This window comes from Phycodurus eques, chromosome 2 (assembly GCF_024500275.1).
Source record: "Phycodurus eques isolate BA_2022a chromosome 2, UOR_Pequ_1.1, whole genome shotgun sequence".
NCBI classification, from domain to species: domain Eukaryota; kingdom Metazoa; phylum Chordata; class Actinopteri; order Syngnathiformes; family Syngnathidae; genus Phycodurus; species Phycodurus eques.
This window is the reverse complement of record NC_084526.1, coordinates 12,042,807-12,069,575: the sequence shown is the minus strand read 5'-3', so window position 1 is coordinate 12,069,575 and position 26,769 is coordinate 12,042,807. Positions and strand designations below refer to the sequence as shown.

General features: G+C 41.2%; 3 protein-coding genes across 9 annotated transcripts in view; 2 read left to right on the top strand and 1 right to left on the bottom strand.

Moving 5' to 3' along the window:
• The window catches only part of ahctf1 (AT hook containing transcription factor 1), a 36,250-nt gene extending 35,686 nt beyond the window's left edge, over positions 1–564 (top strand). For all 5 annotated transcript variants that reach the window (XM_061667415.1, XM_061667407.1, XM_061667388.1 and 2 more), the window contains exon 40: positions 1–564. In XM_061667415.1, the coding sequence (XP_061523399.1) occupies positions 1–196 (196 nt within the window). In that variant the 3' untranslated portion in view covers positions 197–564.
• On the top strand, positions 557–25,691 carry kif28 (kinesin family member 28). 2 transcript variants are annotated; one of them, XM_061667438.1, is made up of 27 exons: positions 557–3,066; positions 6,420–6,614; positions 7,742–7,792; positions 7,865–8,017; positions 8,096–8,131; positions 9,655–9,774; positions 9,850–9,957; positions 10,958–11,112; positions 11,184–11,295; positions 11,371–11,438; positions 11,705–11,847; positions 11,926–12,047; positions 12,132–12,222; positions 13,582–13,642; positions 13,718–13,841; positions 13,915–14,050; positions 14,108–14,226; positions 15,052–15,159; positions 15,451–15,543; positions 15,665–15,805; positions 15,884–15,954; positions 16,685–16,819; positions 18,576–18,742; positions 18,993–19,087; positions 19,553–19,685; positions 19,754–19,887; positions 19,956–25,691. In XM_061667438.1, exons 1-27 carry the CDS (start codon positions 2,989–2,991, stop codon positions 20,106–20,108), a joined length of 3,102 nt encoding a protein of 1,033 aa, XP_061523422.1. In that variant the 5' UTR covers positions 557–2,988; the 3' UTR covers positions 20,109–25,691. The 2 variants fall into 2 exon arrangements, with proteins under 2 accessions (XP_061523422.1, XP_061523414.1); XM_061667430.1 differs by lacking the exon at positions 557–3,066 and having other exon boundaries at positions 6,070–6,614.
• LOC133397040 (frizzled-3-like) overlaps positions 20,490–26,769 on the bottom strand; it is a 28,917-nt gene continuing 22,637 nt past the window's right edge. For both annotated transcript variants that reach the window (XM_061667451.1, XM_061667461.1), the window contains exons 10-11: positions 22,028–22,191; positions 20,490–21,961 (exon numbers count right to left, since the gene is read on the bottom strand). In XM_061667451.1, the coding sequence (XP_061523435.1) occupies positions 21,775–21,961; positions 22,028–22,191 (351 nt within the window). In that variant the 3' untranslated portion in view covers positions 20,490–21,774. The remainder of the gene's footprint in view (positions 21,962–22,027; positions 22,192–26,769) is intronic.

Sequence of the window (26,769 nt, the reverse complement as noted above, 5' to 3'; positions counted from 1 at the left end):
ATCCGCCTTGGAGCCACTTCCAGCAGTCGAAGCAGATCTGATCTCACCACTGTCCAGCCCGGCCAATCAGGCCCCGCAAGCCCAGAAGAGGATAAAGGAAGCGGGCTCTCAGAGGTTGTCCATCATGAACTTGCGCCGTAAACGCATAATGGACAGCGTTTTCACCAAGCCCATCACACGCAGGAAGAAGCTCTGATGGAAAATGTATTCCGACTCTTTAAGTGATGCTCAGTGCATTTCGAGGAAGTTCATCAGTGGCCATTTTGATTGGGTTTGATGCTGGCAGCAGTCAGCTGCTAGTCATTTTACAGACGTTCTCATAAAAAATCAAGGGTGAAAAAAGTCAACTTGCCGCTTGTGAGGAGGCATTAAATCAGTGGTGTCCAAACTGCGACCCCTAGGCCATTTGGATCCCGTCATCCATTTTTCAGCGGCATGGCACGACATGGCTGCAATGGCAGTTAACAAAAAAGTGGGTTGAAGGGGGTGGAGTTTGGGTGTTGCAAAAAATGGGCTTGGGTGGAGTGTTACAACCCACATACCATGAATTTGGGGGGGGGGGGGGGGGGGGGACTACCAATACTGCCAAGTTGTTTGTATACAGTTGACCCTCACTTATTTGCGATTCATCACCCGCGGATTCACCTATTTGCAGATTTATTTTTTCATTTTTTTTTTTAAATATCCTTTGCCTTTGTTTTTCTTCTTGGAGTGTTTTTTGTTTAAAAAAATGCTTATTGGCAGTGAATCCCCGCTTCAAGAATACCACCCAAACCCATGCAATTATAATGGCCATCAATTAGTCACTATTGTTATTTTTTTGTTATTCACGGTCAGTCCCTCACGAATAGCGGGGGTCCCACTGTACTGTACACCTTTTCTAGATATGCAAATAAACTATTTACAATTAACATAGTAACAGCATTTCTCTTTAATAAATAATTCACATTTAGAATTAAAACTGGTTTCCTTTAGTCCGCTTACTACAGATTGCTCTTGCTCCTGTTGTAGGTCTAAATGTCGAGATGGGATTTGGTTGTTAGTCAGTGCAGGTGTGGATCTATTCCAGTGGGCCTTGCAATTTTTTAAATCCTCTTTGCCTTTTTCCCTTATAACAAAATATTTTCAAAATGGCCACAATATATAATTGCTTGATTTATTAATATTAGCGTGTTTAATAAACTCAAATCGCATTTCAAAGTGGCCCTTGCGTCCTTTTATATGGGGCCTTTGGGTGGAAAAGGTTTGGACACCCCTGCTTTAAATGCATTCATTCTCAAGTGTTTGTCGTTCAATTTTAAACAATGCCGTTCAGAAGAAAAGCAACCAATATTTTTAACAATTTGTGAAAAAATTTATTTGTTTTGTTTCAAATAAAGTTATAAATGTGAAAAAATGTTCATTAGGTTTTATCACATTGACATCTAATCTCACTGCTAGTCTTAAATTTTGAATTCACTGGTGTGGCGCACGACATGTTCATTGGTGCCAAAACATTTGGACTCGCTTCCTCCTGGGAATACTGTACAGTGTGCAAAGAAGAAAAACATATTTTGGATTTGGTGACTTGAGTGGGTTCATTGTATGGCTGATACATAGGCTGTTTTATGAAGTGTAGAATGTCTTATTTTTGATGATGACTGCTCTTTGATACATAGAGTAAAGATTGATGAACAATTGGATCTCTGCTGTGTATTCACCTCTAAAGCTCACCATGGATGTTTACTAGCGTTTCCATCTACCATTCATCCATTTTATGTAGCACTTGTCCACATTAGGTTCATGGATGAGTTGGAGCCTATCACAGCTGACTGGGTAAATTGCAGGGCCATCTACTTTCATTTTAACCAATCAGCAGCACTAGTAATTTTCTGTTTGGTAAGACTTTGGCTTTTTTTTTTTTTTTTTTTTTTTCCCCCCATCCAGATGACTGAAGATTTCACATCCTAGTACAGTATTTCCATTTGAGGGACTATGTACAATCAAAGTGTAGTAGGGCTATCCATTGAATCACTGCCATTTGCTTGTAACACAAAATGATTAGCATTCTTCCCCTCACCCCCAATTCGAAATCTGATAATTGAGTTCAATGAGTTACTCAAAGTGTGTATTTGCCTATCAAGCAACTTTTTTGTTTTTATTTTTTTTTTATTTTGTCATTTTAGTGTGCCGAAACTGCTCATTTGTGTAACACGACTGAAAGTTACCGGACTTGGTTTTTAGCTTGAAATATAGCCATATGGCATTCATGGGCACTGAACATGTTGCAGTGATTCAACAAAACATATTTTCAAAAGAAATAGTTTAGATGACTCTGAGATGTTGCAAAATATGAAACTCATGGCAAAATAAATGAGTGACTACTTTTGGCCTTCCCATGACCGAACTGAATGAAGCAACTAACAATGTAATTTGTGGAATAATCCAAAATGTTCAGAGGGGGTTATCTGGTGCTAGGACACATGCCATAGCACGCGGGCCTCCCCCCCCTTCCTGCGTGCCAGCAGAGTTCTTTGGTGGCACTATGGCTCCGTAAGGCTGAGTGCAACAGCTCCTTAATACATTTGCCATGCTTGGCAGAATATACTGTTTTTATCTCTCTCCATCGTTCTTCAGAATGCAACTTTAAGATACAACAACAAGATTGCATGAAAGTTAATTTTAAAAATATATTTTGCAGTTAATTTGATCGTGTATTTGTACATCTTATTTTCTCGGGAAGCAAATGGCACTGATAAGGTGGAATGTCCCAGTAAGTGATGTTGCATGTACATGAATAATTCACGGTGGCAGGCACGGTGAAAGTGAAGCCAGATCTACTGTTACACTTCACTAAAAAGCGGGCTACTATAATATAGGAGGAAACCCTTCAAAACATCCCACAAAACGAGTGTCGTGTACTGCCTACTATTTTAAGGCATCTCTCATTTGCTGCATATTGCAGTGTTTTGGTTGTGCAGCAGGACACAGGTTGTTTGTGCGTGTACTATGTCCTGCTTCAAAGCATCAGATATGCACGGGAGGGATTGTGTCAAAGTGGCCGTCAGAGTCCGACCGTTCAACAAGGTCAGTGTGTTTTCATTCTCTCTTACATAATTGTGATGTCATGTACTGTACTGGTTAGCATGCACTGTATGTCCATCCATGTTTCATAATCATATATGCTAATAAAACTGTTGCTGCGTTATTGTATTGGTATATGCATGTCAAAGCAAGAACACTTCAATAAAATCATAAAATAAGTTGTGACGCCCACTGGCGCCCCCTTTACGTTTCTGTCTTGAAAATAACAAATACAATTTCAAAATAAACTAAAGTAACGATGTTTGTCACTTGGCAAGTCGTGTCACATGACGTGGGGGCGCATTTTATGTCAGCGACAGGACAGGACAGGTGAATTTATTTACAATCCCCCCCCCCACCATGAAAAGGACAGCTCAGTCCTCAGGCGCACAGTTCCGCAAAAAAAGAAAAACGGAGGAGGAAAACAAGTCAAAATATGAAGGTAACGTTATGTCGTCATATTTTTAAAATATCGTGTTGTGTAAAGAACATGTTTTAGCTAGCTAGCTTGAAATAAAGTAACCATTAGCTTAATACGCTGATGTCGGGTGACCAGACGTCCTATTTTAGCCGGAGATGTTCTCTTTTTTTAGACCTGAAAATGTGTCCGGCCGAAGTTCTACGCCCCCCACCGCTGCGGTTGTTACCGCTGCTTATGCTGTACATTAAGTAACCAATTAGAACAAATAATTGCTTGGGCATGTGTAACGATGAATCTCTCTTTTATTATTATTATTATTAGTAGTAGTAGTAATGCATAATCACAGCTAGACAATAATAATCTTATGTAGAAAAATTTAGGGTTAAAAGGAAGCAAAAATTGAATTATTTAATGTTAAACTAAAAAGTTAAAACAACAGTGACCTCATTTGTCGTGTAGAAAATGAGGGAGGGGGGGGGAGTAAATCTAAGGCTCGAACGTGACGTTATAGAAATACAAAAATTGTGTAATCTCTCTCTCTCTCGTAAACACTTGTTCACAATAACATATTTTCTCGTATTTGTGTAGATATTTCTCAAAATCCTAAATATAATTAATATGCAGATGCCAATGCACTTACAAGCACCTCATTACTAGAGACAAATGTAAGGAATGAAACTTCTTCAGGAACTGTCACACTACTCAATGCAAAATTGAAATGAGACAAAAGGAAATTGTTTCTTGGGCATTGAGTAAAATCCAGATGAAATCTTCCATCACTGAATCAGTCTCTTTCAAGTGGAGAAGCGGCAATTATTTGCAATAACTTGACAACTAACCTTTAACATGGAAAAACATAAACAACATAGATTCAAATATCAAGAAATGCACCATTAATATGATTACAAATTATAATAGCAAATACTCCCTCCTCTGGCTGATTGGTATACTTCTTGCTCTCTGTTGGGGTAGAGGAAAATTCATTGATGTCAACCCAAAGAAATCTGTAAACTTCAAAACGACCAAAACTGTTCAGAACACGGGGAAGAAGAAAAAAAGGGAGGAAGGCAGTAACAATAGACTAATCCATCCATCCATTTTCTGTACCGCTTATTGTCACTTGGGTCGTGGGAGTGCTGGACAAAAATGTTGTATTATATATTTTAAATTGTGTGGAATGTTATCTTATAAATTAAAGGCAATGTTAAAAACTATTGGTATTCGACTTTTTTGAAAGCTTATTTAAATCATTGATGGAGGGGGCGCCACATTGGCTGCATGTCAGCACCGTGGCTGGGTTCATTTCCCACTCAGTGTCGATGAGAATGTGAGTGAGTGTGACATTGTGAATGGTTGTCTGACATTATTTGCTCCCTGAGGTCAATCCAGGGTGCTTTTCACCTGAGGTCAACTGCCTGGGGTAGGCTCCAGCTCACCTGTGACCCTGAACAGGATTAGCACTACAGAAAATGGTTGGGTGGATGTACTTTTACCTCTAGGAAATTGTTGCGTCTATTGAGCATCCTTTATCCATTAACCTCTAGGCCATGTTCTAATTTACTACCCTTTCAGCTTGTTTATGGCCGTTTGTGTGTATTTAAAAAATTATAGATATGTTAAGATTTTTTTTTGCTTCTTTTAATTAATACATTACGTTGTTAACGAACAGTATAAAATCCATCCATCCATTTTCTGTACCGCTGATGCTTATTAGGGTCATGGGCAGTGTTGGCAAAATTACTTTAGGAATGTAGTTACCCTGTTGAAAATGTAATAGTAGCGTAACTATTTCATCTACATTGTCAAAGTAATATCCATCCATCCATTTTCTTTACCACTTATCCTCACAAGGGTCACGGGGCACTGGAGCCTATCACAGCTGACTTTGGGCAAAAGGCAGACTGCACCCTGAACTGGTCGCCAGCCAATCACAGGGCACATATAAACAAACAACCATTCACACTCACATGCATACCGTCACTGAGTGGGAACTGAACCCACGCTGCCCGCGCCAAAGTCAGGCGAGTGCACCACTACACCATCACTGACTAATTATATTTAATTACTTGTTAATTATTTGTCTTAATTTTTAATTAAAGCATGAACAACCCTTGGATCTTTCCTCTAAAAAAATGTTTGATTCAAACCATAGATCATCATTTTGGAATTAACCACACATTTGCTCTTTGCACAGATAATAAACTGATAACAAAACATGATGAGATGTATACATTCATAATACAAATGTGTTTGTATGTATGTGCAAAACATGATACTATGTTGACCTAATGAAAAATGTGCACAGTTTAGACCAGTGATTCCCAACCTTTATTGAGCCAAGGAAGATATTTTACATTTAAAAAATCTCACGGCACACCAACAAACAAAAATGTCACTAAAAGTGGATACACAAGTCAATTATACCCTTTGTGCCATCTAATAAAAGAGCATTTATTTGTTCTGTCTGTCTTTATATGCCGCTGGGGTAGATAGATAAACAAAGAGACATTATTTTTTGTAAATAATATTCTGACCAATTAAGGCAAATTTGATAATTTCCCATGACATACCAGAAGAGCTCTCACGGCACACGAATGTGCCACGGCACACTGGTTGGGAATCACTGGTTTAGACAATAGCGCTTCGCATCACTTCGTAATGAAATTATGTAATCTCATTGGTAATCTAGTTACATTTAATTAGCTACTCCCCAACACTGGTCACGGGTGAGCTGGAGCCTATCCCAACTGACTCGGGGCAAGTGGTGGGCAGTGGGGACTGGTCACCAGCCAATCACATGTCACATATAGACAAACAAACATTCACACCCACATTCACACTTAAAGACAATTTGGACTCTTCAAACTCAAGAAACGTGATTTTGGAACGGGAGGTGGCTGAAGTGCTCGCAGAAATCATTCCTCCCGGCCAACAGAGGGAGCGGGACGCGGGGAGCCGCTGCATCGTCTCCTTGGCAGCGAGCTCCATCACCATCCAGGACCCGCGCGACTCTCAGTATCGCCGCTCCTTCTGCTTCGACTACGCCTACTGGTCCCACAGCGGCTACGTCATCCAGGACCGCACTGGTCTCTACCTGCCTGAAGAAGCGGGGGGCCGCTACGCAGACCAGGTGAGTACGGCAACCCTTCTTAACGGTTGAAAGCGAAGTTTGACTATCCAGAATTTACATTGTAAATATCAACAACGTCTTTCTGACTAGTCGTAATTTCATTTTGAATAGTTGGCGGAACCAGGGGGCGCCATGGGCATTGAACCCTCCCACTTTTTGGTCTGCCTCTGATGTGCCCCTTTACTCCTTTTATCACGTATGTTTTCACAACCTTACTTATTGCACTGGGTGGTGCCTATCTGAGCATTCATATACTGCATGTTGCTTATGAGTAGCATAATCACATGTGGCAACCCATCAATGAGCATGGTTGCTCTCTTCGTTGGAAGTGCCCCCGCCGCCTCTGTGTAACAAAATTGTGCCTCGTCGAAAAGACAGAGAGAGATCTTTGTAATTTCGTATTTCCTAATCAAAATTGCATTACAGATATCTGCAATACATATCCAGTCGAGCTGTGAAGGAGGCTTGCTATACAGTAAGTCAGCGCTAATTCGCCTGAGAGTAGTGGTAGGAAGTAACGTTAATGTACTGTGCTTAAAAAAAAAACTTTCAGGTAGCTTTATTTGACTTGACAATTGGCTTGTTTCTTTTTTCAAACTATGATTCTCCACCAGCTCCTGGCATTTAAAATTTCTCCGTCTAATCTGTAAAAACACATACAGGTAAGGTGTCTTTTTTTCAGTTGTTATCATTAGCTAATTTAGTGTTTTTGTTGTTGTTGTTAGCCAGTTGACACCGTTAGCAAAGCCGTGGCAACATGTTTCAGAAACAGCCTGAAGTAACGCTAGCTAGCTTTTTTTCTTCTCCTTATGAGCGTTACGGAAGTTAATAAAAGAGGAAAACTATTATGTATTCAGAGATGTTTTTTTTTTAGGTATCAAGTTATCAAGACGGTATTGTTTATAATTGACAGTAAAAAATAATGAATCTTGAAACTTGAATCAGTGCTTCTGCTTTTACCGGAGTCTTTTTTTCTTGCATTAATATCTGTACAGTACTTCTACTAAAATTCAAGTATAGAGTGTGAGTACTTTTGCAGCAAAAGTACTCACACAAAAGTTTTGAGGGGGGTATGGCCACTCCAGTTAACCGTTCACTCACATTTTGAACATGTAATTTCCCCTCAGGAATGTGTGTTCCAGGACCTTGGGCAAGGAATACTGGAGAATGCACTTCAGGTACCGAACGGCTCTCCTGGAAGTGTTCGGACAGTAACGATGTAGTTCAAATTGCTGGATTGATGTGTGCAGGGTTACAACGCCACCCTGCTGGCCTACGGTCAGACGGGCTCGGGGAAGAGTTACTCCATGGTGGGCTACAAGCACAACAAAGGCCTGGTTCCCAAACTGTGCGAGCGACTGTTTAAGGCCATCAAAGAAAACAAGGAGGCTAGACAATGCCAGGTAAGTATATGTAAAATATTTGTGAGTGTATGCGTGTATACACGCTCATTCTAAATGTCCACATGTATGTCCTCACAGGTCTTCTTCAGTATGTTGGAAATCTATAATGAGCAGGTAAGATAAGCAGCAATGTGTCCATGGCAACATGTTGATGTTGTTGTTTCACTATGGTTAAAGGACTATGTTTACTTTAAAGTTTAACACTTAGTCATACACTGAATAAACTAAAAAGACAACTATTGTTATTTCCCAGTGTTTACAGTAATCCTTTGCTATAGTGTGGTTCACGTTTCGTGTTATTTCAGTGGTTACTCTATTTTTAAAAAAAATTCTTTTACATTTTTGTTATCCATTGCTCTTGCTCTCTGTCAATATATTACAATTGCGCTCACCATTATTCACACACATGAAGTTTATGAACTAAATGTGGAATAGCTCCTGAAGAAAATGAATCAAGTGAAACAAAATTTTTCTGTAGAGAACTTGTTTGATACAATCGAGCAAATGATAAGCAACATTTTATGGACAGATGAAACAAAAATAGAGCTTTTTGGCAATACACACAAACAGTATGTTTACAGACAGCGCAATGAAGTTTTTAAGTAAAAGAACACCTAACCAAGAGTCAAGAATGGTGGAGGATCCATAATGCTTTGGGGCTGCTGCTCATGAAATCAGATAATTATAAAGAGATTTTAGAACAAAATGTCTTACCCAGTGGAAGAAAACTTGGTTTGAGGCGAAGATCATGGGTCCTCCGGCAAGACAAAGACCCAAAGCACACATCCAAAAGCACACAGGAATAGTTGAAAAAGAAAAAAAATGGACTGTTTTAAAATAGCCAGCAATGAGTCCTGATCTCAATCAAATTGAACATCTTTGGGTGCTGAAAACTGCCATTGGGGGAAAGAACCCTGCAAACCTCACGATGGAAGGGGGGTTCCTGTATAGAAAATATTGCGACAGTAAATCGAACTGCATGACACTTTTCAACTGATATACAAAGGATTATTTCATAAATCAAGATTAGGTTTAGAGTTAGAGTAAGGGTAGGTATAAGGTTATGTTCAGGTATAGAATCAAGCCATGTCATGATCTACCAGTCACTATTAATTCCCATATGTTCAATGATAATACTGTATCCCACAAAACTAGGAAATGGTTCTATTCTACATTATATCAGAGCAGGTGTTCTAAGGATTTTGTCGGAAATCAGAGCCAAGATGTGGTTGATGTGGTCAACATCTATACATGATCATTGTCTCGTCACTTACCATTATTCTCAATTGATCTTCACATTTTATAGGATTGTTCTGACGACAGAACAGTGGTGATTTTGAACGGTAGAAATTCCAAGATGGCTGATGTAGCAGTGGTCATATTTGTACTGCTTTGTCGTTGTTTTTCTCTTTTCTTCGTCTTCATATCTTCAACTTAGTAAATTATTTCCTTTATATCCTTCACTTCTCACCAGGTGGTGGACCTGCTTTCTGGTGGTTCTCGTCCACCAGCTAATTTAGTTTTTTTTTTGTTAGCCAGTTCACACCACAAGCAATGCTGTGGGAACATGTTTCGATGGTTTTCGTCTCCATATCTTCAAATAAATTAATTACTTCTTTTCCTTCACATCTCACCAGGTGGTGGACCTGCTGTCTCGTGGTTCTCGTCCTCCAGGGGGGCTGCGTGTCCGAGAGGAGCAGCACAGGGGCTTCTATGTGGAGGGTCTACGTACAGTCCCCTGTGATAGTGCAGCACAGGTGGCTGAGACATCCTCACTTTTTCTACCGTATGTTGCAGAACAATAAAGGTGTAGTTTTTCAAACATGTTGTAGGTGGAGCAGCTGATGGAGCAAGGCACCAGAACTAGAACCACCGCAGCCACGCACATGAACGCAAACAGCAGCCGCTCACACATGCTCCTTGTGCTACAGCTCAAACAGGTGACGTCCAGTCACATCTCACAAACCAGTAAATGTACTATGAAAAATATGTTTAACAATAATTTTTCCTCCAATTCGATCGCTATCAGATTAAATCCTTGCATCTCCAAAGCATTTTCAGGATTTTCAAGTTTCCATCCGACAGCGAATTTTGCAACATATGCCACCTATAGCAGTGTTTTTGCATTTAAAATTTGAATACAGTAGTATGACTTTTATGAATAAAATAGAGAAACATTCCTAATTCAATATAACATTTCAAGCAGCAATGTAAGGCAGCAGAATTTAATTTATTTACCGTGTTCCAAATTTGGGTGTCCACTTATTGCTAGGTAGAGATTGTTGGCTAATGAAAATTAGTCGCATACGCCAGCCACGCCCACTTGGCTGACAACAATGTACAGAAAGTTGGCAGGTCAGTCAGACATGCGCAAATGAAATAAATCCCAAAACAGTATGATAGACAGGAGAGTTTATTTATCGACATTCATTTTGGAAATTACTCACTGCTGGTGGCAAAGGTTGTTTTTGTTAGCCACTGTAACATTACGCACAGTTTACACATCAAAGCAGTGCCTAAATATAGGAAAAATTAAAATAATAATAATTCAATTAAAATGTTTTGCACATTAAGTACAAAATTTTACCGAAATAAACGCTTGGAAACAAATGATTAAATGCAAACGTATTCTACTTAAAACAGTTCGGAGTTAAATTCAACTGAGTTGTGCTTAACGAATGTACTTTACTGGATTACAAAAAAATGAAGCCGCTGTAACATAATTTATTCACAGTTTAATGCAATGATTATTTTGCGTACCACCAGTGATACTCGTACCACACTTTATGAATCACTGCTCTTAATCAATCAAGTTTCTCGGCTGGCACGGATTTTAGTCCATTACAGACCCAAGCTCCACTGTTCTCTTTGTGAATGAGGTCTCAGTTGCCTTCAGATCATTAACAAGTTCTTTGTTGCTGACGTGAACTTCGTGTGAAGATCTTGTCTAAAGAGAGCGTCACCAAACAGTCCAACATCAATCTGGTGGACCTGGCAGGAAGCGAGCGCCAGAGATCGGCGTCGTCCGAAGCCGACCGTCTCAAAGAGGGCACGGCCATCAACCTGAGCCTCACCACTCTGGGCAACGTCATCAGGTCGGCACGGCCCCGCTCGGTCGGTCGTTTTGGCCGATTCTGTTTGTTGATGTACGTCGTCTTGCTTGTAGCGCCCTCGCTGACATGGCGGTGGGGAGGAAGACTGTGCATGTTCCGTACAGAGATTCGGTTCTCACTAAGCTGCTGCAATCCGCACTGGGGGGAAACAGCCGCACTGTTATGGTGACTCTGCGCTATACACTGACACAATGTCACTGTTTTAATATGTAACTCATGTGGACTCAATACATGTTTTAGATTGCAACAGTAAGCCCTGCTGACATCTGCTATGAGGAGTCTCTGTCCACACTTCGCTATTCTGAGAGGTACAATGACAAAATCTTGAAGAACTTTGAAATTTTGTTTGGTGCCCTCTAGGGCACCTCAGCAATGAAAACACAGGGAATGGGGAGCTTTCTCATTTATAGTTTATTTTATTATTATTATATATATATATTTTTTAAGTTCCACATGAGAAATTGTTGTCACAGTTGGGATTCCAACCCCAGATTTTTTTGGGGCTTTTTTAATCCTTGTTCACACTACTACTTCTATTAAGCAATCATTTTCCACATCACAAACTGTTCTTCAGGGCAAAGCACATCCAGAACCGTCCTGTGGTAAACGAGAGCCCCACTGAGCGTCTTGTCAAAGAACTCAAGGCCGAGAATGCCAGACTGATGCAGAGACTGAGCCGACTGGGCCAGGATGGACGCAGCGCAAATGATGAAACCAGTAAGGAATCTGGCCATCGACTAGATCACGGCAGAATTCCACAAGTGTGTGTTTATGTGTGTATGCGCGCCTACTCAGAGGAGATCCGTCAGCTGCTGACACACAATGAACTCCAGATAAGAACCATTAACACTTTATGGGAGAAACATCTGCAGGAGGCGCTTAAGGACTGGGAGCAACAGTATGCCAACATCACACAGGTTACATGCACAAGAACACACACAAACACTGTCCCGCCACCTCCCGTCCCATTCCTAATGTGTGTGTGTGTGTGCGTGTGTCAGGAGAGGAGATTGATGCAGATGCATCCCTATATACTGAACATCAACGAGGACGCTCAGCTGTCTGGTGTGGTCAAACTGTTTATCCCGGCGGGTCAGTAACATGTTTTATATACAGTGTTCCCCTACTATATCGCGGTTCACCTATTGCAGAATTAGTTTTTCATATTCATATTGCTCATCAGGCGGCACGGTGGGCGACTGGTTAGAGTGTCAGCCTCACAGTTCTGAGGACCGGAGTTCAATCCCCGACCCTGCCTGTGTGGAGTTTGATTGTTCTCCCCGTGCCTGCGTGGGTTTTCTCCGGGCACTCCGGTTTCCTCCCACATCCCAAAAACATGCATTAATTGGAGACTCTAAATTGCCCGTAGGTGTGACTGTGAGTGCAAATGGTTGTTTGTTTGTATGTGCCCTGCGATTGGCTGGCAACCAGTTCAGGGTGTACCCCGTCTCCTGCACGATGACAGCTGGGATAGGCTCCAGCACGCCCGCGACCCTAATGAGGAGAAGCGGCTCAGAAAATGGATGGATGGATATTGCACATCATTTGCCATATGGTGGGATTTTGAGAAAAAAAGTCATTAAAATACATTTTAAAAGGAATAAAATGTACATAGTGTACAGTATCACTGTCTATTACTATATGTTTACGAGTTTAACAGCTGTTTAAGAGAAAATAGACAGTGTTTTCAAGAGTATGGTAGAGGTTAATATGAGCATGGGGAAGATTATTAAGAGTCTGGGGAGGTTCATAAAGCTTTAAAATATGTATAAATAATCAAACAAATATGTGGTCACTACGTTCACCTATTGCGAGTGTGACCTGGAACTTAAACCTCGCGATAAATGAGGGATTACTCTACTGCTACTACTACTACTACTACTACATTGATGATGCTTTGGACACTTACACTGTTTAAAATATACATATATACATAGCAGGCAAACTGGAAGGCCATTCTCACCAATCAAAACATGAAGAAAGTTATATCAGGAAAAGACACATTAAGAATATTTGAGTAAAGTGAGGAAGTAGAATCACACATATGGACTGAATGCTACGCTTGAATGTAGCACTCTTCGGGGTATGGAGCCATATTTGGTCACTTACATTTTAAGGAAGTAGAACTTGCGATTTCTCCAAGTAAGTCACTGAAGCTCTAAAAGGTCTAAAAAAGAAAAAAAAAAAAAAAGAGAGAGAAAGAAATAGTAGTACAGTATTGTATGTATTAGTATATTATTATACATTTGGAAGCCATAGTAAAAAAAAAAAAAAAGACATTTAGTGTAAGAAAATACAATACAATTTCAGGGGGTACAATTTTGAATTGTAAAGCATTTCAATGAGTGCCATAGAAGAAGATTGCCGTGCTGGAGCAGCCTCCATACTCACCTGACCTGACTACGACCTGAATGTAGCTCTTTTGAGCAATGGACTATCTTGTTCTTCCAGGTGAATGGGACATTGGCCTCAGTGAAGGCACCCCCAGATCCATCTCCATCAAGGGTTTGGGGTACGGACAAAACTCGCTCGCACTGAGGCTGTCTTAAAACACAACGGGTGTGTACATTGTGTGTTTGTGTTTCAGGATCCAGCAGCGCCATGCTGTGTTGAAGAACGAACAGCGGCGGTTAACGCTAACTCCGCTTAAAGGCTCCAAGGTGACCGTCAATGGAAGAGCGGTTACTCAGACCAGTGAGCTACAGCACCTGGTGGGCCTCATCACGTAGGGTACCAACAATTTTGTCCTTGTGAGTACATGACATTCTGACATCCTCCATTCAGGACCGACTCATTCTGGGTTCCAACTGCACTTACCTTTACATCGGTTTCCCGTCTGAGAGGGGCGCTAACGACTGGAGTCGCTACGACTACGACTACTTCCTGTCCGAGCTGGCTGCCGCTGAGGGCATCCACCTGGGTGAGCTCGAGCCTTAAAATTCGGATTAAATACTTGACTAAGTCCAGTTGTGTTTAGGTGAAAGCAGTACAGAATCCTGTCAGACGGATCCTAGTCTGCTGGCCGTCTTTTATGATTACGTCAAATTGATGCCGCTGGTGGCTGAAGCCAACCAGATGAGCGAAGAACTAAAAAAGGTACCTGACTGTATCTTTACAACATAAATAATACAGGTGCATCTCAATAAAGTAGAACATTGTGGAAAATTGAATCTATTTCAGTACAATTCAAAACTCATATTCGTTGCAGACATAAGAAAATATTTTTCAGAAGACCAATTCCTACGTAATGTATATATTAAAAAACATTTTGGATTGTCATGTAATATTAAAATTACTTGAGATGGTGAATTTGGGGTTTTCGTTGGCTGTGAGCTATAAAAATCATCAAAACTATATCTGAAAAAAAATGTAATATTTCACTCTGTTTAGTGAATTTATGTAATTCAGAGGTACACCAACTTACGAGTGACTCGACTTTTACAAGTTTTTCGAGATATGAGCCATTGCTTGAACATTTGAGTTACAAGCATTAAGTGGTGGCAGCGAACCTCACAACAAGCACGAGACTGAACAATTCTTCAAGAAAAAAGGTTTGCTTCAAGCTGTGTATTGCCACTGCTGCCACAACTGTAAACCTAAACATAAAACAAACCACATAACTCTGTCTTAAGGAAGTCTGCTAGCACACAATGCAAAACACCAACGACAGGCGAACAAAACTAGCATTGATGTCGCAGTAGTTATAACCCTTTAAGCAATGGTGCAGAAACACATGTAGACAGACAATATGACAATATTCAGAAGCATATTCTTTATCCTATGCGAAAAACCAACTGATATTACTTCAGTTTACTGAGCTCAAAAGAGTCTATTTATGTACTGTATGTATTTTGTACTGTAAGTATTATAGCGCTCCTTGGTGGCGAATGAACTACTGAAATAAATCCGTCTTGCCTGCAGGGTGTGGAGTTTAAACTGGAGATCAAGAATCTGGTGCTGTCGGACTCAAAAGGAAACGACCTGGAAAAAGAGATCATTTGCAAAGTCACCTCAAAGCACAGCAAACAGGTTTAATATCCCTCACATCAAATTGTTAGCCTAATAGCATAATTGCCCAAGTCGTTTTCAGAAAAGAAGAATAAACACAACTTTGACAAACAAGAAGATTCAACCTTCGTGGATAACCATGACCTGGATGACTGAGAATCTACACAGCCATTAAGAAACACATTGGTATTTTTTTTATTGACATTGTGACAGGAAGTTAAAAATGACTTGGGAAATGATTCTATTAGGCAAACGAAAGAGATATATTATTATTATTATTATTATTTTTTAAAGTGATCCTTCCACGGTTAGGTATGGATGTGGTCCAAGGCCAAGTTTGTGAACCGCAAATTCCTGATGGAAGAAATATACCTACGACATCTGGATGAGATGAACGGGGAACATGTAATTTCAACTAAAGTGTTTTACACACGATGACAACCTTTTGAAGAAAATGCATTATTGTAGCACATTACAAAGTATGATTTGAGCCTCATGAATGGACATCTTTGTTTGTTGCCGTCAGACAGGAGAAGGCCTCTCCTCTTCTGCCCTGCCCAGAGACAAAGACCCTTTTTGGGATCCGGTAGAGCCGCTGCTCCTGGGCACCGCTCACCTCTGGCTGCAATCTCTGGCCTTCCGAATTCCTGTGGACGAGCAACTGGAGGTACTGCACACACACGCTTCGGCAACCATGTGGATCGTCATGACACTGGTGACACTAACAATAATTTGTATGTGTAAGGTGCTTGGGTCTGAAGGTAGTGAGGAGGCCATTCTGCAAGCCAAGCTGATTCCTTGCACCTCTGATGGATTGTACAACACACACACATGCACAAACACACTACACAGTGGAACCGCCAAAGTTTAACACAGCCCCTTAGTTTCAAGTAATATTTTAACATTCTTAACTGTCAAGACTTGTAAATGGAAGATAACTACTATCGAATAAAATTGGACCAAACTAAAATGAAGTACAAAAAAAAGTGGAGCCTTGAGGTATGAGAGAGATCTGACTCGTGGGTTTTTTAATATACGAGCCCTCGCTCGTCCAATTTTTTTGCTTCGTCTTTCAAGCAAACAGTTGAGATACGAGCGCTGTATGGTGGCAGGTGTCTCAACTCACTTCACAACAAGAAACAATTGTTTCTTTCAGATGGTGAACATTTTTCAGAAAAAAAGAGACTTCAAGCTGTTTATTGCCACTTCCTTTTTGAAGTTTACGCGCAAACTAAACATAAAACAGAATTACGTCTTGTGTATTTAAGCCATGCAAATACGTTTGCCTTATGAAAGTCCGTTAGCTTAATGCTAATACGTAATGGGTGTGGCAGTGTTATTAAGGAAGACTAAAATAAAGCAAATCTACTCACTATTGGCTGAAATCACGTGACGTCACATTTTGTTTTTGAGCCGTAGTATAACAGAATGTTTTGGTTGAACTCCCAAAAATTCTACCCCTTTTATCTGAGTAAACATTGGAGGTTCCGACTTTAAATCCAACAAACGCACACCCTATATATAATTTGCCTTCTACTCTTTTCAGGCCTCTGGGCGAAGACGACATCCTCATCGACCCGTCTGAGCTGCTCGGCCGGCGACTCGACGTCCAGCTGGTTGTGGAACAATGTTTTGGTCTGCGCTGGATCAGAGAGGCTCGCAATAGAGGCGTTCAAATTGGGTATGGTTCATTGATAGATGAATACCGCGGCTGAAATAAGTATTTAACACGTCACCATTTTTCTCAAATATGTTTCCAAAGGTGCTATTGACATGAAAATGTCACCAGATGTTGGGACCAACCCAAGTAATCCATACATACAAAGAAAGCAGAACAAATAAGATCAGAAATTAAGTTGTGTGTCCGTCCATCCATCCATTTTCTACCGCTTATCCGAGGTCGGGTCGCGGGGGCAGTAGCTTTAGCAGGGACGCCCAGACCTCCCTCTCCCCAGCCACTTCCTCCTGCTCTTCCGGGGGGATCCCGAGGCCAGAGTGGAAGAGAGTCCAACCCCTCTCAAGAGGACTGGTTCCAGAGCCCAAGCTGGGTGCGGAGGCGAGTCCGACTATATCTAATCGGAACTTCTCAACCTCATACACCAGCTCAGGCTCCTTCCCTGCCAGATAGGTGACATTCCACGTCCCTAGAGCCAGCTTCTGTAGCCGGGGATCGGATTGCCTTCGGCCACTGCCCAGGTCACACTGCACCCGACCCCAATGGCCCCTCCCACAGGTGGTGAGCCCATGGGAAGGGGGACCCACGTTACCCTTTCGGGCTGTGCCCGGCCTGGCCCCATGGGCGCAGGCCCGGCCACCAGGGGCTCGCCTTCGAGCCCCACCTCCAGGCCTGGCTCCAGAGGGGGGCCCCGGTGACCCGCATCTGGGCAAGGGAAACCTGAGTCCATTTTTTGTCGTCATCATAAGGGGTCTTTTAGTCGTGCTTTATCTGGTCCCTCACCTAGGACCTGTTTGCCATGGGTGACCCTTCCAGGGGCATAAAGCCCCAGACAACTTAGTTGTCTCATTGGGACAACTTTGTGTGTCCCAATGAGACAACTCATTGGGACACACAAACCCCTCCACCACGATAAGGTGACGGCTCAAGGAGGGGTAAGTTGTGTGTAATAATGTGAAATGCCACAGGGAAAAAGTATTGAACACGTCAACTGGTATTTATTTACAAAAGCCTTTGTTTGCAATGACAGTTTCAAGATGCCTCCTGTATGGAGAAACTAGTCGCATCCATTGCTCTGGTGTGATTTGGGACCATTCCTCCACACAAGCAGTCTTCAAATCTTGAAGGTTCCGTGGGCTTCTTTTATGGACCTCGACTTTCAATTCTTTCCAAATATTTAAATATATTTAGTGAGAAAAATGGTGACATGTTAAATACTTATTTCAGCCGCTGTATATGGGTCATGTTGTTGACTGACAGACAGGTGGATGGACAGCTGGATCGCAGTATCAATGATTGAGTGACGGCTAGAGGGATACAGGTGTAGCTCAATAAATTTGAATATTGTGGAAAATTTCCTTTATTTGAAGTTATCAAAAAGTGAAACTTATTGTACAGATTCGCTCTACACCGAGTGAAATATTTCATTATTTCACCTCATGTATTGATTAGAGCTTAATGTTGAATAATCTTATCTCATGAAACTACAATAATACATAAGAAACAGATATGTAGCGTGATCAATGTGAAGATGTATGGATGGGTAGATGACAGATTGACGATGGATTAATGGATAAAGAGATGGATGGATTATGTAATCATACATTGGACTGATGAGGATCGATGACAGATGAGGATGAATGGTTAGATGGTTGGCCTTATGGATGGATCAATAACAGTATACTGTACATACAGGTAGCTAGATGATACTGTAAATGGATGTATAGCTTTCATAATGATTATTTATTTTTGCCTGTGTTAGTTTCAGTGTGTTGGACAGTGGCGGTCGTGTGTACACGCCGGCCGTGTGGCACCACGTCAACCCCGCGCTGCGTCACAAAGTGCACTTTGCCTCCCTTCACGTCTCTCGGCATCTACTCGACTACCTTCAGAGCAGCGCTGTGCTTCTGGAGCTTTGGGGGCTTCAAGGTGCGAGTGTGAGGCGGCGGATGAGTCTCTCAGGAAAAAAAAAAAAGAAACGGCCTTAAATCTATTTTTTAGGGCTCTAAAGCAGATTGTGAAGGACATTTTAAAACATTTATATACTGGATACATAAATGTGTTTTCTTAGTTTGCCTGTAAAAAATATTGTATTATATACAAAGAAACTACATTTAGTTCATGCTCAATATACTACTGCTGTCTCAATTATTGTTTTGCTTTAACTTTTTCCTGCCAGACGGCTGCACTAGCTTGGTATCACCTCTGGAGGGCGCTAGAGGGAGCACAGGGGGCATATTTATCATCGATGAGAGTGGCATGACTAATACTATTGTGAGTTTTAAGTTTTCATTTGTCTCCCACTGGAGCGCTTAGAAGTACTATAATGCACGGATTACTGTATTTCCAGGAAGTAATGGCCAGGGGGTGTTTATTTACTCAACTGCAGACGGAGGGCTCATGTATTGGGGGGAGGCCTTTGTTTGAATGAATTTTACGACAAATATTGAATATTATTACTGGCATATTAGAATGTATCCATTCTTCGATTTCCCAAAGTGATTGTCATCATGAGGGTGACGGGTGAGCTGTCGCCTATCCCAGCTGACTGTGTGAGGGGCAGGGTACACCCTGGACCAGGGGCAAAAGTGGACAACTGAGCATTTAGGGGGGGGGCTAGGCCCCCCGAATTGACAAACAATTTTTGGAAGTTAATGGTCAGCAGGGATAGGCTCCAGCTTACCTGCGACCCTGATGATGACTATAGAAAACGGATGGATGCATTAATGTAAACTGTAGCCTGCAGATTGCATAAAGCTGAACAGTTCACTAAGCAGACTTCAGAGTGACCTTGAGGAACAGAAGAGAGTTAACAACACCCTGATGAAGGAGAACCAACGTTTAAGAGGACAACTCAACACAGCCACCAATGGTAACATAAACACACACAAAACAAAAAGTTCATCATTCGGTTCCCGCAGCATCCTATCGCTCCTGTAGGTGGCAACAGTGCGCCGAATCGCTCGGTTCGGCCGAGTTGCGACGCCGAGTTTGCGCGCTCGCTAAAGCGGTTCTACCACAACATGACCTCAGTCAGGGCTCAGCTGGAGAGTCTGCGCAGACGCAGGCCCAGTGTATGTACACGCACGGTTCTACGCGTTCGGTTAGCGTCGCCGCTTGTTTTTCGGTTTGTGTTCGACAGGAGTCATGTGACCTGCTGGGGCTCCGCCTCTACGTAGACGAGCGCAGCGGTCTGCTGAAGGACTTTTCGGAGCAGCTGGAGCAAAGCGTGTCCGCCCTCAAACTCGACGTCGCCACCATCGTCCGACGCAAGCGGGAACGATCGGGAACCTAGTCTTGGTGAGGAAACCACAGTTGAAGCAATTGTGCAGTTCTCTTCGGAAAGTTTTGACATGAAATGAAAGATTTTTTAAAAATCTGTTAACCAACATTTTTTTTCTTTCACATTCACAGATATGAGTAGAACACAGCTCACAGTTCACATCCACTTTGCATGAACTGATATTTGTATGATTATTGTACTCAGATAAGAAGTTAAAGTTGACCCTATTTTACATAATTACAACTTCAACTCAAATGTTTTTTCCTGAAGTAAACTTGTATATTTTAATTATTTTTCAATATTCTAATAGATTCCGTTTCTTCCCAAATCCTTGTCAAAGTAAAAAACAATGGTTCCATTGATTTTCAAAAGAGTTAATAATGGACAAAGTAGCAAAGTCCATAAAAAAGTTTATTAGACTGCATGTAAAAGTAGTTAAAGCAGTTACACACTGCAAATAAATAAATTAAAACAAACAATTGAGGCTTTTCATTTACAATGTTTTGATACACTGTGACATTTCCATTTAATGCCACCACAGTTGCACACATCAATTCTATCACAATATGACATCTAGAAAAGAATGTTGCTGCACCTCACACCCGAAGACAAATTCAACCAATTCGGGCTGAGTTTTTTTATTTTTTATCATCTGTCCAGGTCACTTATGTTGCGCTTAATTTGTTCAGTGAGACGTTTTTTTAAAAAAAAAAATGTTTTTATATGGTCTGTAAGAACACAGACGCTTGTAGGTTCAAAACAAAACGAGTGTATGGTTACAGGCAGGAGAGGCAGAAGGCAAATTTGTTGATGAGGATGGAGAATGTTTGTAGTTGTGTGTGCGTGTGACGTGACGGTAAAAGATGCTTTGATGGGGAGCACAGAAGGCCGATCACACAGGCGAGGTAGGTTCACATGAACGAAGAATCATAGCGTATTTACAAAAAGAGATCATGTAGTGAGTCACAGGAGCAAAAGAAACATTTATAGATGAGCGGGTTAAAATACTTTTATCAAGTGTAGTAATGAAAGTAATCAGTGTTTTCTGTTATGTATCAAGGTAAAATTGTTTGAATATACACAGGCGAATCTCAACGATAAATTCAATAAGCTCAATTCCCAAAGTGAAACTCAATTAAACAACATACAAATCATTTTTGAGTGTTTCTTATATAATACAATTTTCTTTTCATAAACTAATTAGAATTGATGAAATATTTTACTTTGTGTTGTGAATCTATTTAAGTTTCACTTTTTGAATTGAACAACTAAAATAAATAAAGTTTTCACAATATCCTAATTTATTGAGATGCATTAAGCAGATGTGTCAGTGCTAAATTGCGTTGGTTCATCATATTTTGTTGTTTAATACAACGCAACAGTTTAAATCTCCCACTCGCACACACACACTTCACAGTATAAAAATAGTTAAAACTAACACACCAGGAGGTCCACAGATTCACATTAGGTCCACGTACAAATGAAGTTTACGAAGTTTACAGTCTGCAGCGAAACTGGTCAAATGTCATTAAAAAAAATGAGCGGACAAGCCATTTCGGATTGTTAACAGCAAGAATGTTTGCGTACGTGTGTGCTTGCACAAAATGGAGTCCAGTCTGCGCATGTAACACGCTCAACGTTTCCCTCAAAACTATTACCACCGCCCGGCAGTGAGTAGTTAGGCGTCGGTGCCGTCATTGCCGGCACCGCGGCTCTCGCTCCCCGTGGATCCGTGCGTGATGAGAGTGGGCGGGGCCTCGGTCACTTCCCTCCGGCTGCCGTGCGCGGACAGCGGACGGTCGAGACGCGGCGCGCTACCGTGGAAACTGCGCTCCTCGACGCTTCTGTAGACCACCGTGTCGCTCCTGGCACGGCGGGAGGGGAGAGAGTGACGCGTGGGTGGCTTCTAACACGACTTCCCGTTTGCGTACCTGTCGTCGCCAGCGCGGCGCAGGCTGCCGTGGTAACTGGCTTTGCTGTGGACGCTGCCGGCTTTGCTCCTGGCGGAGGCGGGCTGGCCGGGGCGGCTTCTCAGGGGCTCGTCCGGGTCGTCGAGGACGGCCAGGTGAGTGGAGGAGGCGTGAGTGGAGGTACCCTGAAGGAGGACGACAAGCATTTGAAAATATCAACACTATTCAACATGTATTTATGTCATATCCCATTGGGGGACCATAGGATCCAGTTAAAAGTAACATGCTCTTGCTTGTATATCGTGAGAGGTTTTCAAACACATTTTTATCACGGGCCACATTGTAGTCTTGTTTTTTTGTCAGAGGGCCGTTATGACTGTAAAACCATACTTTTTTTTTTTTTTAACAGGTTTCCTACACATTTGAGATTTGAAAATTCCATACTTTTTCAAGAGCCTAATATCCAGACTTCTCAGTCAAAAAAATTCATGGAGGACGTGGAGGCGTGAACTGACGCAGCGCAAAGTCCATTAAGTCGAAGGGCATTAACCTGCTTGTACCATGGTCACTTGCCGACCAAAATAATGAAACTACCAATTCATAATTTCATACATTTTGTAGTCAAAATAGAATTTCATTTTCCCTCGCAACACCCGACGGCTTGACTAGGAAGAGTCATTCCATTCCCGTAAGCTCACTGAGGGAATGTGAACGCTACTCAGTAGTCCAGCAAATACATTTTCTAGCTTGATAATGTTAAATAGCAACCAAAGCTATGCCGAAAAAAATCGGTTATTATTACAATTTGAAACCCTTACCCTTTATTGAAACCGTAATTTAAAACCTAAACCCGAATTTGAAAACCTACTTTGTAACCCTAACCCTAGTTTGAAACCCTAAATCTCTCTTTGAACCCAAATTTGAAACCCTAACCCTGATTACAACCCCTAATTTGAAACGTTAACCCGGTTTTGAAACCATACTTTGAAAAAAAAATAACCCTCTTTTGAAACCCTAACCCTGTCTTAAAACCCTAATTTGAAACCTTAACACTATTTAAAGACCCAAACCCGTCAATAAACCTAAATGTTAAACCCTATCCCTATTAAAAATCCCTAATTTTTAACCCTGAAACCCTACTTTGAAACCGTAACTCTGTTTTCAAACCCTAAACCTGTCATAAAACCCTAAATCTGTTTTGAAACCCTAAAACTCTTTCAACCCTAACCCTTTTTTGAAACACTAATTTGAAACCCTAATGCTCTCTTTAAACCCTAATTTGAAACACTAACCCTGTCTTGAAACACACTCTGTTTTGAAACCCCAATACTCTTTAAAACCTAATTTGAAAACCTAATCTTTTTTGAAACCCTAATAATCTCATTAAACCCTAATTTGAAACCCTAACCCTGTTTTGAAATCCTAATTTAAAATACTAAAACTCTTTTGAAACCCTAATTTGAAACCCTAAACCTCTCTTGAAAGCCTTTTTTGAAACCCTAACCCTGTCTTGCAACCCTAACTTGAAAACCCAATACTCTTTAAACCCTAATTTGAAACCCTAAAACTCTCTTGAAACCCTTTTTTGAAACCCTAACCCCGTTTTGAAATCCTAATTTGAAACCCTAAACCTATCTTGAAACCCTAACCCTGTCTTGAAATTCTAAACCCTAATTTGAAACTGTAAATCTGTTTTGAAAGAAACCCTAATTTGACACCCTAGTACGCTTTTGAGACCCTAAAACTCTCTTGAAACTCTTTTTTGAAAACCTAACACTGTCTTGAAATCCTAATTTGAAACCCTAATCCTGTCTTGCAACCCCAAAACTCTAAACCCTCATTTGAAACCCTAAATCTGTTTTGAAACCTTAATTTGAAACCCTAAAACTCTCTTCAAACCCTTTTTTGAAACCCTAACCCTGGATTGAAACCCTAATTTGAAACCCTAAAACTCTCTTCAAACCCTTCTTTGAAAGCCTAACCCTGTTTTGAAACCCAAATTTAAAATCCTTAAACTCTTTTGAAACCCTAATCCTGTCTTGAAACACTAATTTTAAACCGTAACCCTGTCTTGAAACCCTAAATCTGTTTTGAAACCCTAAAACTCTAAACCCTAATTTGAAACCCTAAATTTGTTTTGAAACCCTAATACTCTTTTGAAATCCTAACCATTCTTGAAATCCTAATTTGTAACCCAAACCCTATCTTGTAACCCTAAAACTCTCAACCCTAATTTGAAACTGTAAATCTGTTTTGAAACCCTAAAACTCTCTTTAAACCCTTCTTTGAAACCCTAACCCTGTTTTGAAACCCGAATTTAAAACCCTTAAACTCTTTTGAAACCCTAATTTGAAACCATAATACTCTTTTCAAACCCCAATGGTAAACCCTAGAACTCTCTTGAAGCTCTTTTTTGAAACCCTAACCCTGTCTTGAAACCCTAACCCGAAACTGTAAATCTGTTTTGAAAGCCTAATTTCTAAATAACAATAACGGGGCCGAGACAGACAGACAGGAGTGAGGTGAGCCGCGCGGATCTCTCCCGACACGTGGAGAAAAACATGGTGATTGTTGTGGACTTCAGGAGAGCACACTCTCGGCATGCTCCCCCGAACAGCAACGGTGCTGCGGTGGAGAGAGTGCAGTCCCTGGGTGTGCGTATCACCGAGGACCTCTCCTGGACCGGCAACACAGCTCACCAGCGTCTCGACTTCCTGCGCAAGCTGAGACGAGCCATGCGCTCGTTCTACAGAGGGACCACAGAGAGCATCTTGACCAACTGCATCACCGTGCGGTACGGAGGCTCCACCGCATCCTGCCGCGAGACTCCCCATCGCATAGCGAGGGCGGCTGAGAAGATCATCGGAACCGCTCTTCCCTCCCTGCAGGACGTCTACAGCACCCGCCTCGCCCGCAAAGCCCTCGCCATAGTGGGGGATGCCACGCGTTCGTCACACAGCCTCTTCAGTCTGCTTCCGTCAGGGAGGAGACTGCGGAGTCTGCGGGCCAGGACCGGCCGACTCAAAGACAGTTTTATTCATTAGGCTGTCAGGAATCTGAACTCTCTACCCGCTCTGCCCCCCTCTACCAACCTGAACACTGACGCCCCACAAACACGCGCACACACACACCCGTCAATACACACGGAGACACGCACGTCAGACTCAGGGTCGCACCAGCCGATTTAGCAGCATTGGGGTTTTGTCATCGAATTTATGTACGTCTTATTTGCCTTGGTTCTCCGACCTTGACTATGTTGCGCACGTCACCTGATCGTTGATATTAATACTTTTAATACTGTATGTATCATTGCTTTATTTAGCTTTTTATATTGATATTATTTGTCTTTGTAGCACCGCGGGCCCTTGAGTACCGTAATTTCCATCCTCTGTATGTGTTACGACAATAAAAGCAGCTTGACCTTGATCTGTTTTGAAACCCTAAAACTCTTTATACCCTAAATTGAAACCCTAACCCTCTTTTGAAACCCTAAAACTTTCTTGAAACCCTAACCCTGTCTTGCGGGGTATCAAGGGTTCAAGTTCATACTTGTCAGTTTTTGTGCCAGGAAATGTCTTTGCGTTTTAATCGCATTTTTGTTTCGTTTTCTTGGAGTTACTTTCAATCTGGCAAAGTTAACTCTTTGTGCCGCCTCTCTCTCCCTCCCCCCTCATCAAAGGTGCTGCAATCACGAAATAAAGTCAAAGATTAAATCACTCATTATAGTTTTAAATTCACTCATTTTTGTCCACAGAGTACTTTCTGAGAATTTTCGGAGCCAATCAGAATCGAGTGTTCACTTTGACCGTGTTATAATACCATGTGCTATCACATAAACATTGTAGCTGCGCTTCCAAGCGCCTAAAAAAATAAATAAATAAATAAAAATCACGGATTGATTTTTTTAATAATAAAAAAAACAACAACATTTATTTCAAATGTTTTTGTTTTAGAAAATACAGTTGCCCTAACCATCTTGAAACGATGAATATTTTTCCATACAATAGTTTCCATTTTCCATACTTTTCCAGTCCTAGAAATGTATGAAATCAATTACTCCATATTTGGATAGGAACTCTTAATCACTCCATCATATTATTATTTATCCATGACATATTGATGGTTAATAGTTTGTTCAACTTCTATTCAAATTACTCTAAAAAGGTTTGGTAACAAAAATGCTTGCAAAACCTCAACATTATTTTTTATTATATAATGACAATTTTAAATTGTGTTACAGATTTCCTGGAAGCTGACACACATGATTTGCTTTTGCGGGCCACATACTGGAAAATGCTGTGGCGAGCCAGATCTGGCCCCTGGGCCTCGAGTTTGACACCTGCGCCTAACTGTATGTCGAAGTAAGCTGAGGTGCTTCATTTTGACAAAAGTAATGCTTTGCTTTTATCTTATAGAATATTGGTGATAACGAACTATGTTAAAGTGACTGAAGGAGCTTCTTTTCGATACAAGTCATGCTTTGCTGCCTTTTGAGGCATCTAATAGACATAGAATTGCCTATAGATTCTACATTTGATTCATGTGAAAATGAACATTTTAATATTCCTTACTGTTTTTGGAGGCTATTCAGCAAGACTGGTGATGTAGTATACCAGTATCCGATATAGTGTGCTCCACTGGACACTTAAATACAAAATGAATAACCTTTCCTAACGTTCAGTTTTGATGACTGTGTGAGAGGCATTAATTTAACGCTATATGATATTATTGCTACTACCACTTAGGAGTATTTTGTCACGGTG

Excerpts from the sequence above, each read along its gene's own strand:
- kif28 (XM_061667430.1), top strand. The coding sequence starts at position 6,282 with ATGTCACATATAGACAAACAAACATTCACACCCACATTCACACTTAAA. Across the intron at positions 11,296-11,370 it reads GAAACAGCCGCACTGTTATG|ATTGCAACAGTAAGCCCTGC; the intron begins GTGACTCTGCGC and ends TACATGTTTTAG. Across the intron at positions 14,227-15,051 it reads TGAGCGAAGAACTAAAAAAG|GGTGTGGAGTTTAAACTGGA; the intron begins GTACCTGACTGT and ends TCTTGCCTGCAG.